At 41.6% G+C, this 14,576-nt stretch overlaps 1 protein-coding gene across 1 annotated transcript in view; it reads left to right on the forward strand.

The window, feature by feature from the left end:
- The window catches only part of LAPTM4B (lysosomal protein transmembrane 4 beta), an 83,784-nt gene that overhangs the window by 50,852 nt on the left and 18,356 nt on the right, over nt 1-14,576 (forward strand). Inside the window, 1 exon segment of the mRNA XM_032760105.2 lies at nt 4,116-4,211. Coding sequence (XP_032615996.1) covers nt 4,116-4,211 — 96 coding nt within the window.

Below are 14,576 nucleotides of genomic sequence, written 5' to 3' on the forward strand. Positions count from 1 at the left end.
AGAACCTCACAATTATCTTTAAAAAGACTTTTTAAATCTTTTAAACATTTTCACTTGTACTTATTTGAAATGCCCACATCACATTTTGAGTCAGAGGACTTAGGGTTGGCTTCTGTCAGTATGACTTCTATTTTATTTATTTATTTATTTATTTATTTATTTATTTTGAAAGGCACAACCGTGTTCATCATTATTAGTCATATAGTCTAAATTAGCAAAACCATAGCAGAATAATAATACTCATTGATATATTAATATAGACATTAAAAGATATTTTTGAATGCACTTAATTTTTTAAAAAATTTTTGTGGGTACATACTAAGTATATTTATGGGGTATATGAGATACTTTGATACAGTGCAGAATAATCACATCATGGAAAATTGGGCGTCCATCCCCTTAAGCATTTAGTCGTACTGTTTTAGTTATTTATTTTTTTTTGAGACAAGAGTGTCACTCTGTCGCCCAGGCTGGAGTGCAGTGGCGTGATCCCGGCTCACTGCATCCTCCGCCTCCCAGGTTCAAGTGATTCTCCTGTCTCAGCCTCCCGAGTAGTTGGGACTACAAGTGCCCGCCACCATGCCTGACTAATTTTTTGTATTTTTAGTAGAGGCAGGGTTTCATCATGTTAGCCAGGATGGTCTCTATCTCCTGACTTTGTGATCCGCCCACCTCAGCCTCCCAAAGTGCTGGGATTACAGGCGTGAGCCACCATACCTTTTAGTTATTTTTAAATGTTGTCAGTACTGCCTTTAGCTTTAGTCAGAGCCTTGGTTTCTTTATTTACTAAATAGTGATAATAATTAATAAAACATTCTGCAGCATGACTGAGATAATGGATGGGAAGGTGCATCATTCATTTATTCAGCAAATATTTATTAAGAAGCTCTCATGTGGCAGGCTCTGTTCTAGTACTGTGGTTTGGTAGTGAATAAGAAAAATCCCTGTCCTATGGTGCTTTTATAAATTGCAAAACACAAATATTGTCTCATAAATGGGACCATACTAATTGTTCACATCAGTGTCTCCAACCTGGGAGAAATGTATACGTGTGTGTGATAAAATTTTATTTTATATATTTTTATTATATATATTATATAATTTTTTATAGATGAGGGGTTCTCACTGTGTTGCCCAGGCTGGTCTCAAACTTTTGGCCTCAAGTAATTCTCCTGCCTCAGCCTCCGTCAGTGTTGGGATTATAAGTGTGAGCCAGTGGGCCCTGGCCAGTGCCTTCATTTTTATATCCCTCTGAGCACTAAACTGATGCGTTGCACCTAGAGACTCCATAATTATTGTTTTTTTTTTTTTTTTTTTTTAAGACAGGGTCTCGTTCTGTGGCCCAGGCTGGAGAGAAGTGGCCTAGTGTGATCTTAGCTGACCACTACCTCTGTGTCCCGGGCTCTGGTGATCCTCCTGCCTGGCCAGTAGTAGCTGGTACTGTAGGCACACATCACTACACCTGGCAAGTTTTTCCATTTTTATTAGAGATGAGGTTTCGTTATGTCACCCAGGCTGGTCTGGAACTCCTGGGCTCAAGTGATCCATCTGCCTCCTCCTCCCAAAGTGCTGGGATTATAGGCATAAGCCACCTTGCCTGGCCAAGACTCAGTAATTGTTAGTTTAGATTAATAGGAATATGTATCTTTTGGTTTCATATACTGGTTCACTGGATTAGTGCCTCTCATCACCAAAATTTGCTCTTACTTTGCGATAAGTGTTATCACCACAATTCTTTGAAGCCCCAAAACAAGACAGTTGTCAGCTTTGCTCTGCCCTAAGACAGAAAAGGAAGCGCAGTGATTACCCCCTACCTCTGCAGATAGATGGTGGAAAGAATCTATCAGTGCAAGTTAATTTGGGAAATACACTAAATAGTTCTTTTTTTTTTTTTTTTGAGACAGAGTCTTGCTCTGTCGCCCAGGCTGGAGTGCAGTGGCGCAATCTCGGCTCACTGCAAGCTCTGCCTCCCGGGTTCACGCCGTTCTCCTGCCTCAGCCTCCCGAGGTAGCTGGGACCACAGGCGCCCACCACCACCCCCGGCTAATTTTTTTGTATTTTTAGTAGAGACGGGGTTTCACCGTGTGAGCAAGGATGGTCTCAATATCCTGACCTTGTAATCCGCCTGCCTCTGCCTCCTAAAGTGCTGGGATTACAGGCGTGAGCCACCGTGCCCGGCCCACTAAATAGTTCTAATTCAATATTACAGAAGTGTCAAGTAAGAAATAAGGTCAATGAAAGAAGTACCTGGGCTTTTAAAGACAGCAGGTCGAGGTTTTTCCCCTTTTGGAGTGTGTAGTAGGTGAATACATGTGGCCTTGCAAAGGCCCCTTGAGAATGCCTATTCTGGGCATTCTATACGAATACAATCATCATACAATATGTTTTTTTGGTTGTGTGTGTGTGTGTTTTTTTTTTTTTTTTTTTTTTGAGATGGAGTCTCACTCTGTCACCCAGGCTGGAGTGCAGTGGCGCAATCTCAGCTCACTGCAACCTCCACCTCCCAGGTTCACTCGATTCTCCTGTCTCAGCCTCCCACATAGCTGGGATTACAGACATGCATCCCATTGTCTGGCTAATTTTTGTATGTTTAGTGGAGATGGGGTTTCACCATGTTGGCCAGGCTGGTCTCAAACTCTTGGGCTCAAGTGATCCACCCACCTTGGCCTCCCAACGTGCTGGGATTACTATTGTGAGCCATTGTGCCCAGTCCCATTATTATTTTTATTTATTTATTTATTTTTGGAGATGGAGTCTCACTCTGTCACCCAGGGTGGAGTGCAGTGGCACGATCTTGGCTCACTGCTACCTCCGCCTCCTGGGTTCAAGCAATTCTCCTGCCTCAGCCTCCTGAGTAGCTGGGACTACAGGTGCATGCCGCCACACCCAGCTAATTTTTTGTATTTTAGTAGAGATGGGGTTTCACCATGTTTCCCAGGCTGTTCTGGAACTCCTGAAGTCTGGCAATCCACCCGCCTTGGCCTCCCAAAGTGTTAGGATTACAGGCGTGAGCCACTGTGCCCGGCCCCACCCCATTATTTTTATTGTTGTTAATATTACATTGTATGGATGGTGCCACATTTTGTCTATCCATTCATCAGTTGAGGGACATTTGGGTTGCTTCCACTTTTTGGCGATTATGAATAATGCTGCTGTGAACATTCAAGTTTTTGTGTGGATGTATGTTTTCATTTTATTAGGTATATATTATATATATAATGTATATATAATATATATATTATATAATATATGTAGAATACCTAGGAGTGGAATTGCTGGGTCATGTTGTAACTCTGTTTAACCTTTCAAGGAACTGCTGGACTTTTCCAGAGTGGCTGCAACCATTTTACATTCTCATAAGCAATGTATTTCCTGGATTTTAGCAATCTAGTTTCTCTATGTGTTTAAACTTCTTTTAATCAAATAATTTTAATGTTAAGGGATTTTGAAATCATTTAGTACTAATCCAATTACACATGATGGAATGAAAGTACAGAGTTCATAGCTTGAACATCTCCCATGAACTCATGTTTCATTTCTAAGCAGTATTTATGTTGGACATTAATTTTAAGTATCTTCGTCAGATATTTCGTTAATAAAGGGGAAACGTTTTAGTGAATTTTATTGACTGTGAGATAAATTTATATGCTATGAAATTTTTTTAAAAATTGGCTTGTGTAATAAAATCACAGATAATCATATAGAAGAAAAATTTCCAAAGAAGCAGTTAAACTGTGGCGATAAATGAGTTAGTACATTTGATTGTTCTGTGAATCAGGAGCAATAAATGTTAATTGTGTGCTTGTTCTTTCCAGATGCTTATTCTTAGAAATTTCTCATTCAACCCTCAACCCCTCCCCTCTCCCACCTTGCCCCAGTACCACCCCCATACCCCCACTGATGTAATAGAATACGGCTCCAGTAGCACATTGTGCCAAGAAGTTACTATACCCAACATTTGTACTTTCAGGGACTTTTGTTTAGTAGAGCTGTTATAATATGTGCATTTATTGCTTATGTCCATAAAAGTTTTATAATATGGCTTTATCTGTGTGGTATTCTAAATTACCTGCAGTTTGAAAATTAAAAATCTGATAATCACTCCTCATTTTCAGGGTTACTTGATTAGCTGTGTTTGGAACTGCTACCGATACATCAATGGCAGGAACTCCTCTGATGTCCTGGTTTATGTTACCAGCAATGACACTACGGTAGGTGTGATGTCACTTATGGTAGAGATCTTGCCCACTCCTCTACTGTATGATGATCTTTAAATGTTTCTAGTGTTTGCTACATTTTATTGTTACTGAAACATACTCATGAGCTGCTTAGTTATCAAAAGATTCATCTTAGTTATCAAAATACTCATTTAACTATGAAGTTAAATGAAATGTATTTTGTTTTTCTTACAGGATATTAAAATCTAGATGGCTCAACTCTGGTTTATTTTGAAATATATTACAGATAGATAATATATGTGCTGTAATTATTTATCTTAAACCTGCATTATTAAACCATGGTATATAATTCTAGATATCGCTTCTGCATTGTGTGACATTATATTAACTCACTTTATATGTGAAGTTAAACCGAGATGGGATGTTTACAGGTAGGTAAAAAAGAACTGCAAAGTTAGTATGTCTTTTTAATTTACCTTATGTATGTATTCTTAGTAAAATAATTTAGGTGATCTCTGTTCTGCTACTAGTTGCTCATACTTTAAAATTGCAAACCTGTCATAAAAGATCTTTGAAAGCATGTCTTCACTGGAAGAGTCCATGAAAACATATGCACTTTATGTAAATTATCTTGAAATTTCCTGGCTCATGGTAAGATGAAGGTATAACTCCTCACGGTGTCTCTGTCGTCACTGCCTGATGTAATGTGCGGTACCAGGAAGTGCTCTATGCATGGTTAGTGAAAACGATGGGGATGGATGACATGTAACTGTGTGGCATGGGACAGGATGGGTGGTCAAAACGGATAGGATTGGACTGGACAGGTGAAAGGAACACATAAATGGTAGAAGGTCAAATTTATACTAGAGTTTTGTGTTTTGGGTTTTTTTAGTTTGTTTTTTTCTGGTGACTTGCTCACTCTGACCTTACCAAAATAATCCAGCCTGTTCCTTACTTTACTTTCTTGTGTATAAAATGAGACTAAAACAATTACAGACTTTGTATTAAATATATGGGTGTAGGCTACTGTATTACTGAGATGTCTGTGTGATAGCTAAAGCATGTTATACACTGACAGTTTTCCTAAATGCTCACCACACATTTTTTGAGTTCAATCAAATATGCATGAGCAGTGGTTTAATAGACAGCCGTGACCAGATGCACAAAACCTGGCATACGCAGATGCTGAGGAGGCTTGTTTTGGGAGTCTGCAGAATTCTGTATATTGATTACAGTAATCACGTGTTCTGTTCAACCCCTTTAAAATATCATTCCTGGGTCTGCAACTCTCTTTTAAAGAAATATCTATTCAAAATTTTTGTGATTTTGATAAAATTACTGGCTTAAGAATTTTTTTCTTTTTCTCTGAGTTGTTGGGTATTTTTTCATTTGTTTTACCCATTAACTTTTTTTGTTTATTTGTTTTTTGAGTTTCGCCCAGGCTGGAGTGAAGTGGCGTGATCTCGTCTCACTGCAACCTCCACCCCCTGGGTTCAAGTGATTCTCCTGCCTCAGCCTGCCAAGTATCTGGGATTATAGGTGCCCACCACCATGCCCGGCTAATTTTTGTATTTTCAGTAGAGATAGGGTGTTGCCACGTTGGCCAGATCGGTCTCGAACTCCTGACTTCAGGTGATCCACCTGCCTTGGCCTCCCAAAGTGCCAGGATTACAGATGTGAGCCACTGTGCCCGGCCTGTTTTACCCATTAACTTTTGCAGAAGGCAAGTTGTTGAGTGTTTAGCCATCTATAAATTTTTTCTTTTTCTTAAAACAAAAAAGTCTATAATTAGTGTTCTACTGAACTAATGAAAAATGTAAGCAAGGTTTGAGATTTTTAAGTTTGAAGAACCAATAAAGTTGTTACACAAGATACATCAGAACCTCTTTGTAAATTTCATGGCGCATAGGGCTTATAAAGCCACCATCTTATAGAAGTATCTCAGAGCAGAGAATAATGCCCATATTGCATGTGCTTGTTTTGATATGGTGGTGTTATGAAAGAGGAGGCGATACATAGGTTTTCATTCACAGTTCCTGGCTCTTAACTCTTCATAGCCATTGTTAGTCTTTGGTTATTACCCTAGGTGTGTCAGGTCTTAGGGAATCTCTGACTTACTCTTGCACTAAGGCAGGATTCTAATCTTCCCCTTCCTTTCTAATTGTGGGTCTTAAGACCTTCCATAAAGAGGGCTCAGCCTTGTACCCTGAGGGAAGGAATGCTGACCGTCCTTAGGAATGCTGAAGCTTCCTTAGGGATAGCTGAACTCCTGGAGGTTCCTTGAGGGTGGTACATCCAGGAAGGGCTTGGAAGCTCCGTGTTCCTTCACCCATATCTGTGAATCTCTTCATCTGTATCCCTTGTAGTATCCTTATAATAAACCAGTAAATCTCAGTAAGTGTTTCTGAGTCCAAAATGTTATGGGAACCTCAACTTGAAGGCTGCTTGGTCAGAAGCTCCTGGGGCCCAGACTTGCAGAGTGTTGGAGTGGGGAGGGGACACTTTTGGGGACTGAGCCCTTAACCTGTGGGATCTGACACTGTTTCCAGGTGTAGATAGTATTATGTGTGCATCTAAGTGAAGAGACAACCTGAAAAGGCTAAGTGTGAGCAACAAGGCTGTTTATTCACTTGGGTGCAAGCGGGCTCAGTCTGAAAAGAGAGTCAGCGAAGGGTGGTGGGATTGGAGCTAGTTTTATAGGTTAGGAGTAAGCAGTGGAAAGTTACAGTTAGGGGCCATTTATTGCGGGCAGGGGAAGGGGTCACAGGCGGGAAGGGTCACAGGGCACAATGTCACAAGGTTGATCGATCAGTTAGGGTAGTCTGTTACAATGGTAGAATGTTGCAAGGTTGGCTAATAAGCTAAGACGGCAGCTAGCTGTTTTTCTTCTTTTGTGGTTTTCCTGTTGTCCTAGACTTTCTGGCTCCAGGAGGCCTTCTGGATGTGTACGTGTGGGTCACAGAGGTTAGGATAGCTTGACCATGGTGCAGCTTTCTCAGAAGACCTCACATTCCTGTCTTTTTATATTAATAATGGAAAAACAAAAATGAGAAAGAGTCATGAAGTGTGGCGAAAATTTATGGTGTAAATTTTGGGGGTGGTATGGAGGGATGATGGGAGATTTTTCTCAGGGCTGCTTCGAGCGGGATTAGGGGTGGCGTGGGTACCTAAAGTGAGAGAGAAAGGTTAAATCGAAGGGAGACCTTGGGGCAGGGGGTGACATTGTCGAGTTGTTAAAAGGAGCATATGTCGAATTTACTGATTAGTAATAGCTTGGATGCTGTTTTGTATGAACTGAGAGATTAGCCTGAAAAGACAAGGTCCGAATAAGAGAAGGAGAAAGATGAGTGCTAAAGGGCCTGTTAGTGGGAGGAGCCATGAAGCTAAGCTAGAGAATGGCCAAGTAGGTCCAGTATAACTATCTGCCTGATTAGTGAGTTTTTGAGCTCTGTCTTTAAGTTTTTTGATGTTGTTGTATACAAGGCCTGACTGATTTAAGTAAAAGCAGCATTCTTCATTTAAGAATAGGTGGAGTCCTCCTTTTTCAGCAGTAAGCAGATTGAGGCCTCGGTGATTTTGGAGGACAACTGAGGCTAAGGAATCGACTTGGGATTGGAGGACAGAAAGTGTTTGAGTTATATCGGTAAGGCTAGCGGAGAAGTCATTGGAGAGACTGCAAAATGTGGTGATAGAAGTTGCAAGGCCTGCTACTCCTGTTCCGATTGCAGCAGTGGAAAATCCTAATCCTATAAGCAAGGGAATTAATGGAATGACTCTTTTTTGTCTTGTTGGAGTTATGAGGGGAATGGGGAGTTGCTCGCTTCCGTTTGCAAACTGGGTATTGGGAGTAAGGAAGATTTGAAGTGCAGGTGCCTGTCCAATTAGCAGGGAGGCACATGTAGGTGGAAGAGCCACTGCATTCCAGCCTGGGCTACGGAACGATACTCTGTCTCAAAAAAAAAAAAAAAGAAGAAAGAAAAGAAAAATTCAGCAGAAAGAGTCCTTGAGGCAGGCAGAGCTGGAAGTGCAGAGTAAAAAGGTAAGAGTGTGTTCTGGAAGTGGGGTCCTGCACCTAGACCCCTAAGGATCCAGCAAGGGTAGCAGCTGTTAGAGGTTGTAGTGGGGTTTGGTAGGGGAGCTGCGTGGAGGGAGAGGTTCTGTTTTCATGGTGTATAAGAAAGCGCTTGGTATCTATAAGTAGCCATTCACTGTTATTTATAAGACTAGGTATAAGCAGGCAAGAAGAAGGACTTGGAAGGGAATCTGTTGAACAGAGGGAGGGTAGCCAAGGATGGAGCGAGACAGCAGTAAGCGTTTTTCTAGACAAAAGTTGCTACCAATGTTTTAAAGACTGTTAGTGATGAGAGTGGGACTGGAATGCTCCAATTTGCTGGTTGATGTGAGTGTTGGGGCTTTGGAGGTGAAGAGTAAAGGAACATAAGGAAGACGGGAGGTTATGTAAGGGAATTCCAGTAGGTAATTGTTGGCAGATGCACAAGGGAGCGGCAATGGGGATAGTTGTCTGTGTAGCGAGGTGTCCAAGAACAGAGGGTGTGGAATTGATGTAGGGAGATAGACCTCATAGGTAGGTAGGGAGAAGAGCAGCAGCCTGTTAGTATGAGATATTGGGGGAGTTTCTGCTGAATTTTTCTTTTCTTTCTTCTTTTTTTTTTTTTTTTTTGAGACAGAGTATCGCTCCGTAGCCCAGGCTGGAATGCAGTGGCACGACCTCGCTCACTGCTACCTCTGCCTCCCAGGTCCTGGTTCAAGCGATTCTCCTGCCTCAGCCTCCCGAGTAGCTGGGATTATAGGCACGTGCCACCATGCCCAGCTAATTTTTGTATTTTTGGTAGAGATGGGGTTTCACCATGTTGGCCAGGCTGGTCTTGAACTCCTGACCTCATGATCCACCTGCCTCGGCCTCCTAATGTCCTGGGATTACAGGCACGAGCCACCGCACCCGGCCCCTGCTGAATTTTCCAGAAAGTAAAGAAGTTGTTCGGGAGGGTAAAGGTGTGGGGGTCACTGAAAGAGGTTTGGAGGTGTAAGGAGATGGGGGAGGTTGCCTAGTCAGCTAGTAGGGCAGGGACAGCTGTGTAGTAGGAGGAAGAGAGGGAAATGCATAGCCAACAATTTTTTTTTGCTAAGGAAGGATTAGAGATGGTGAGGAGACAGTGGGTGGGTGAGGTTGATGGTATGTTGGAGATAATTAGGGAGGGGTAGAGGGTAGCAGGAGACTAGGACCCAAAGTGAGTAGAAAAGAACTTCATCAAGGTGGAAGAATTGGAGAGTGCCTTGCCACACAAGGTCACCTATCCACTCGAGGAGAGAGTTAAGGGTGGCACCTTGAGGGTGAGACCAGGAGATGTCAGTTACAATGGTCTGGAGGAAAAGCGCAAGCCACGGCAATGCAGACAAAAACAGGGCATTTAGAAGTAGGCGAGAATGGTGATTAGGGACCTAGGTAGACATTAAATAGTGGGGTGACTATGTAAAGGCCTATTGTAAATGAAAGATACAAAGGGCTATTGTTCTTTTTCAGGAATGCGAGTAAGTTTAAGGGAAGTGGGGGAGAGTACTTGTCACTTCCAGAAGGAGGTAGAGGAGTTAGGCTGGTGGTCAGATGGGCACAGTTTTATCCTGGAGTGATGAACCCAGTGGGGAAGGTTCTGTAGACAGACCGCGGTTGGAGTGCTGTAAACGACCTGGTAGGGTCCTGTCCACCGAGGTTGTAGAGTTTGAGAGGTTAGTTCTTAACAAGAACTGACCGTCGGGGCTAGGGTATCTTTATATGGCTGGGTATCTGGAGTGGGTAAAAGGAAATTGGCAGCTCGGCAGATTTCATGTCTAGCTTGTTGAAGGACTGGAAGATAGTTACCAAGAGGGCTGGTGTCTGGAATGAGGTTGGGCCCGTGTAAAAATGTGCGGCCATATAGGAGATCAAAGGGGCTATACCCTGTGGGTTTTTGAGGGATGGCTCGAATTCGGAGGAGAGCAAAGGGTAGAAGAATGGTCCAATCTTTTTTGAGTTGGAGGGTGAGTTTGGTAAGATGTGTTTTTAAAAGACTGTTGGCCTTTTCTACTTTTCCTGAGGATTGAGGATGATAAGGGTCATGGAGATTCCATTGAATACTGAGGGCTTGGGAAACTGCTTGGGTGATCTGACTAATGAAGGCTGAACTGTTACCAGATTGTATGGAGGTAGGAAGACCAAATCGAGGAATTATGTCAGTTAGGCAAGAAATGACTGCAGTGGCTTTTTCTGTCCCTGTAGGAAAGGCTTCAACCCATCTGGTAAAGGTATCAACCCAGACTAGGAGGTGTTTGAATTTGCAGACTCGGAACATATGTGTGAAATCTATTTGCCAATCTTGTGCGGCTTGGTGTGTGGTAAAGGGAGGGAGTTTTAGGAAGCCTTGGGGAGTAGTAGTGTGGCAGATAGAACAGTGAGATGTGCTTGTTTTGAGAATGGATTTCCATAATGGGAAAGAAATGAGGGGTTCTAAAAGATGAGTGAGAGGTTTGTATCCTACATGGAAGTGGTCATGAAAGGAAGAAAGGATAGCCCGGGCTTGTGAGGCAGGGAGAAGGAATTTTCCATGGTCTAAGAACCACTTGCCTTGAGTTGGCCAATACTTCTCTTTCTCGTCTATCACTCCCACCTATTCTTCTTCTGAAAACCTGTTCTACCAGTCCTTCTCTGACAATATTTTTTAAAAAGATATTTAAAAAAATAAAATAGGGCCAGGCGCAGTGGCTCACACCTGTAATCCCAGCACTTTGAGAGGCCGAGGTGGGTAGATCACTTGAGGTCAGGAGTTTGAGACCAGCCTGGCCAACATGGTGAAACCCCGTCACTCCTAAAAATACAAAAGTTAGCCGGGCATGGTGGCACATGCCTGTAATCCCAGCTACTTGGGAGCCTGGGGCAGGAGGATTGCTTGAACCTAGGAGGTGGAGGTTGCAGTGAGCTGAGATCACGCCATTGCACTCCAGCCCAGGAAATAGCAGCGAAACTCCATCTCAATCAATTAATCACTCAATAACAAAATGGTATTGTTATTTTTTAAAGAGTTATTATTTTACCTAAAATAATAAGTTTCTAATCCCATAAAATATCCACTAAGTGCTCAGGTTTCCAATTGTGTCATAAAGGGATAATTTTCTAGCCCTTTATTTGAAACAGGATATATGGGTCAATATGTAGTTTGTCTTTATAATTTTTTGTTGAAGAAATTAGGTTGTCCCACAGTCTAGATGATTCCGATTGCATGCCTCTCATGTAGTCTTCTGCATTACCAGTGAATTATTTGGATCTAGAGGCTTTTTGTGTTCAGATTTGCCTGTTTGCTTTGCAAGACTACTTCATAGGTGACGATTTTTTCTTCCATTAGGAAGCAGATAACGTCTTGATTAACCATCTTTTTGGAAGTCAAGAACCATCGATACTTAATACCTAGATTTATTGATTATTAGGGTTACAATATGATTATAATTCCTATTTCGTTTATTATTTAGAATATTTGTATAAGGAGAAGCTTTCCCTCATGTACTATTTGGCTACCCATTGTATTTGTGACATGGATAAATATACATGGTTTTGTTCTCTTTGTCAGTTTTCAAAATAATGAACTGGTTCCTCATTCTCTAGTGGTGACCAGTAAGGTTGTTTTAAAGTAATAAATGAACTGATGAAAACTTGCAGTGGCTCACACCTGTAATTCTAGTGCTTTGGGAGGATCACTGGAGGCCAGGAGTTTGAGACCAGCCTGGTCAACATAGTGAGACCCCTGTCTCTACAGGGAAAAAAAAAAAAAAGTCCAGGTGGCCTGTGCCTGTAGTTTCAGCTACTTGGGAGGCTGAGGTGGGAGGATGCTTGAGCCTGGGACTTAGCTGGAAGCTGCAGTGAGCTGTGATTGTGCCACTGCACTCCAGCCTAGGTGACACAGCAAGACTCTTTAAAAAATAAAAATAAAAAAGGGAGAGCTATTAATGTCATGTTGAAAAATACAACCATTTTGATAAAGTTTATAAGTACCTCTAAATAAAATTTGTTACTCTGTACCTGTTTTCAGTCTTTCAAAAAGGAAAAATAAACTTTCTCTGAACAGCTGATATAGTTAATATAATTAATGCTCAAGTTGTGCTATCTTTGGCCACTTGGAGTCTCTTCAAGTTGGTTTCTGAGTCTTTTGACATGTCCCTGGTTTTGTGTGTGTATGTGTGTGTGTTTGAAGAGACAAGGTCTCACTCTTTTACCCTGGCTGGAGTGCAGTGGTGTGATCATGCACCTGGGCCTCAAACTTAAGCAATCCTCCTGCCTCAGCCTCCTGAGTAGCTGGGACCACAGGTGTGAGCCACTGAGACCACCCTAGTAGTCTTTGATCACTTTCTTATTGTCTGGTATGACAAGATGCTCTAGGCTCATCTTGTACATTTCTTGCCCCAAATGTGGAATGAGCCATTTCTCCATGCAGCCCTGCCTATGTTTTGTAGGAAATGACATCTGGAGACCATACTCTGGTTTTCTGGGGTTAGAGGACAGGCTTTTTGTTTTGGTTTCGGCTTTTTAAAGCAGGACTCTGCATGTTTAAAGATTGTTTAGAACTAAAGGAGTTAATGTTACCATTATTAATTAAGAAAACCGAAGTTACTGAAGCCTCCCTCTGAGACTCTAATGGGGGTTGGAATGATCTAGATTTGCCATTTTCCCTGGTCTCCATAGCTGTGTTAAGAACTTCACCATGTGTAATAATGTATGTTTCTCTTTTGTTCACATCTTTGTTGCGAATCCACATTTACATAATAACGTCATGCCTTGCTTTCACTTACTTCCAGATATTAGGCCAGATAGCTTTTCTCCCAGGCTGAATAGTTTCAGGTTGACCTCTGTGGAAAGATACTGGGGGCTCTTGCTGGTAGAAAATAAACACCACTCTTATTCAACATAGTGATGGAAGTTCTGGCCAGGGTAATCAGGCAAGAGAAAGAAATAAATGGTATTCAATTAGGAAAAGAGGAAGTCAAATTGTCCCTGTTTGCAGATGACATGATTGTATATGTAGAAAACCCCATCGTCTCAGCCCAAAATCTCCTTAAGCTGATTAGCAACTTCAGCAAAGTCTCAGGATACAAAATCAATGTACAAAAATCACAAGCATTCTTGTACACCAATCACAGACAAACAGAGAGCCAAATCATGAGTGAACTCCCATTCACAATTGCTTCAAAGAGAATCAAATACCTAGGAATCCAACTTACAAGGGATGTGAAGGACCTCTTCAAGGCGAACTACAAACCACTGCTCAATGAAATAAAAGAGGATACAAACACATGGAAGCACATTCCATGCTCATGGGTTGGAAGAATCAATATTGTGAAAATGGCCATACTGCCCAAGGTAATTTATAGATTCAATGCCATCCCCATCAAGCTACCAATGACTTTCTTCACAGAATTGGAAAAAACTACTTTAAAGTTCATATGGAACCAAAAAAGAGCCCGCGTTGCCAAGTCAATCCTAAGCCAAAAGAACAAAGCTGGAGGCATCACGCTACCTGACTTCAAACTATACTACAAGGCTACAGTAACCAAAACAGCATGGTACTGGTACCACAACAGAGACATAGATGAATGGAACAGAACAGAGCCCTCAGAAATAATGCCACATATCTACAACTATCTGATCTTTGACAAACCTGACAAAAACAAGCAATGGGGAAAAGATTCCCTATTTAATAAATGGTGCTGGGAAAACTGGCTAGCCATATATAGAAAGCTGAAACTGGATCCCTTCCTTACACCTTATACAAAAATTAATTCAAGATGGATTAAAGACTTACATTTTAGACCCAAAACCATAAAAACCCTAGAAGAAAGCCTAGGCAATACCATTCAGGACATAGGCGTGGGCAAGGACTTCATGTCTAAAACACCAAAAGCAATGGCAACAAAAGCCAAAATTGACAAATGGGATCTAATTAAACTAAAGAGCTTCTGCACAGCAAAAGAAACTACCATCAGAGTGAACAGGCAACCTACAGAATGGGAGAAAATTTTTGCAACCTACTCATCTGACAAAGGGCTAATATCCAGAATCTACAATGAACTCAAACAAATTTACAAGAAAAAAACAAACAATCCCATCAAAAAGTGGGCAAAGGACATGAACAGACACTTCTCAAAGGAAGACATTTATGCAGCCAAAAAACACATGCAAAAATGCTCATCATCACTGGCCATCAGAGAAATGCAAATCAAAACCACAATGAACTACCATCTCACACCAGTTAGAATGGCCATCATTAAAAAGTCAGGAAACAACAGGTGCTGGAGAGGATGTGGAGAAATAGGAACACTTTTATACTGTTGGTGGGACTGTAAACTAGTTCAACCATT

Source organism: Hylobates moloch, unplaced genomic scaffold (genome assembly GCF_009828535.3).
Source record: "Hylobates moloch isolate HMO894 unplaced genomic scaffold, HMol_V3 SCAFFOLD_9, whole genome shotgun sequence".
Lineage (NCBI taxonomy): Eukaryota > Metazoa > Chordata > Mammalia > Primates > Hylobatidae > Hylobates > Hylobates moloch.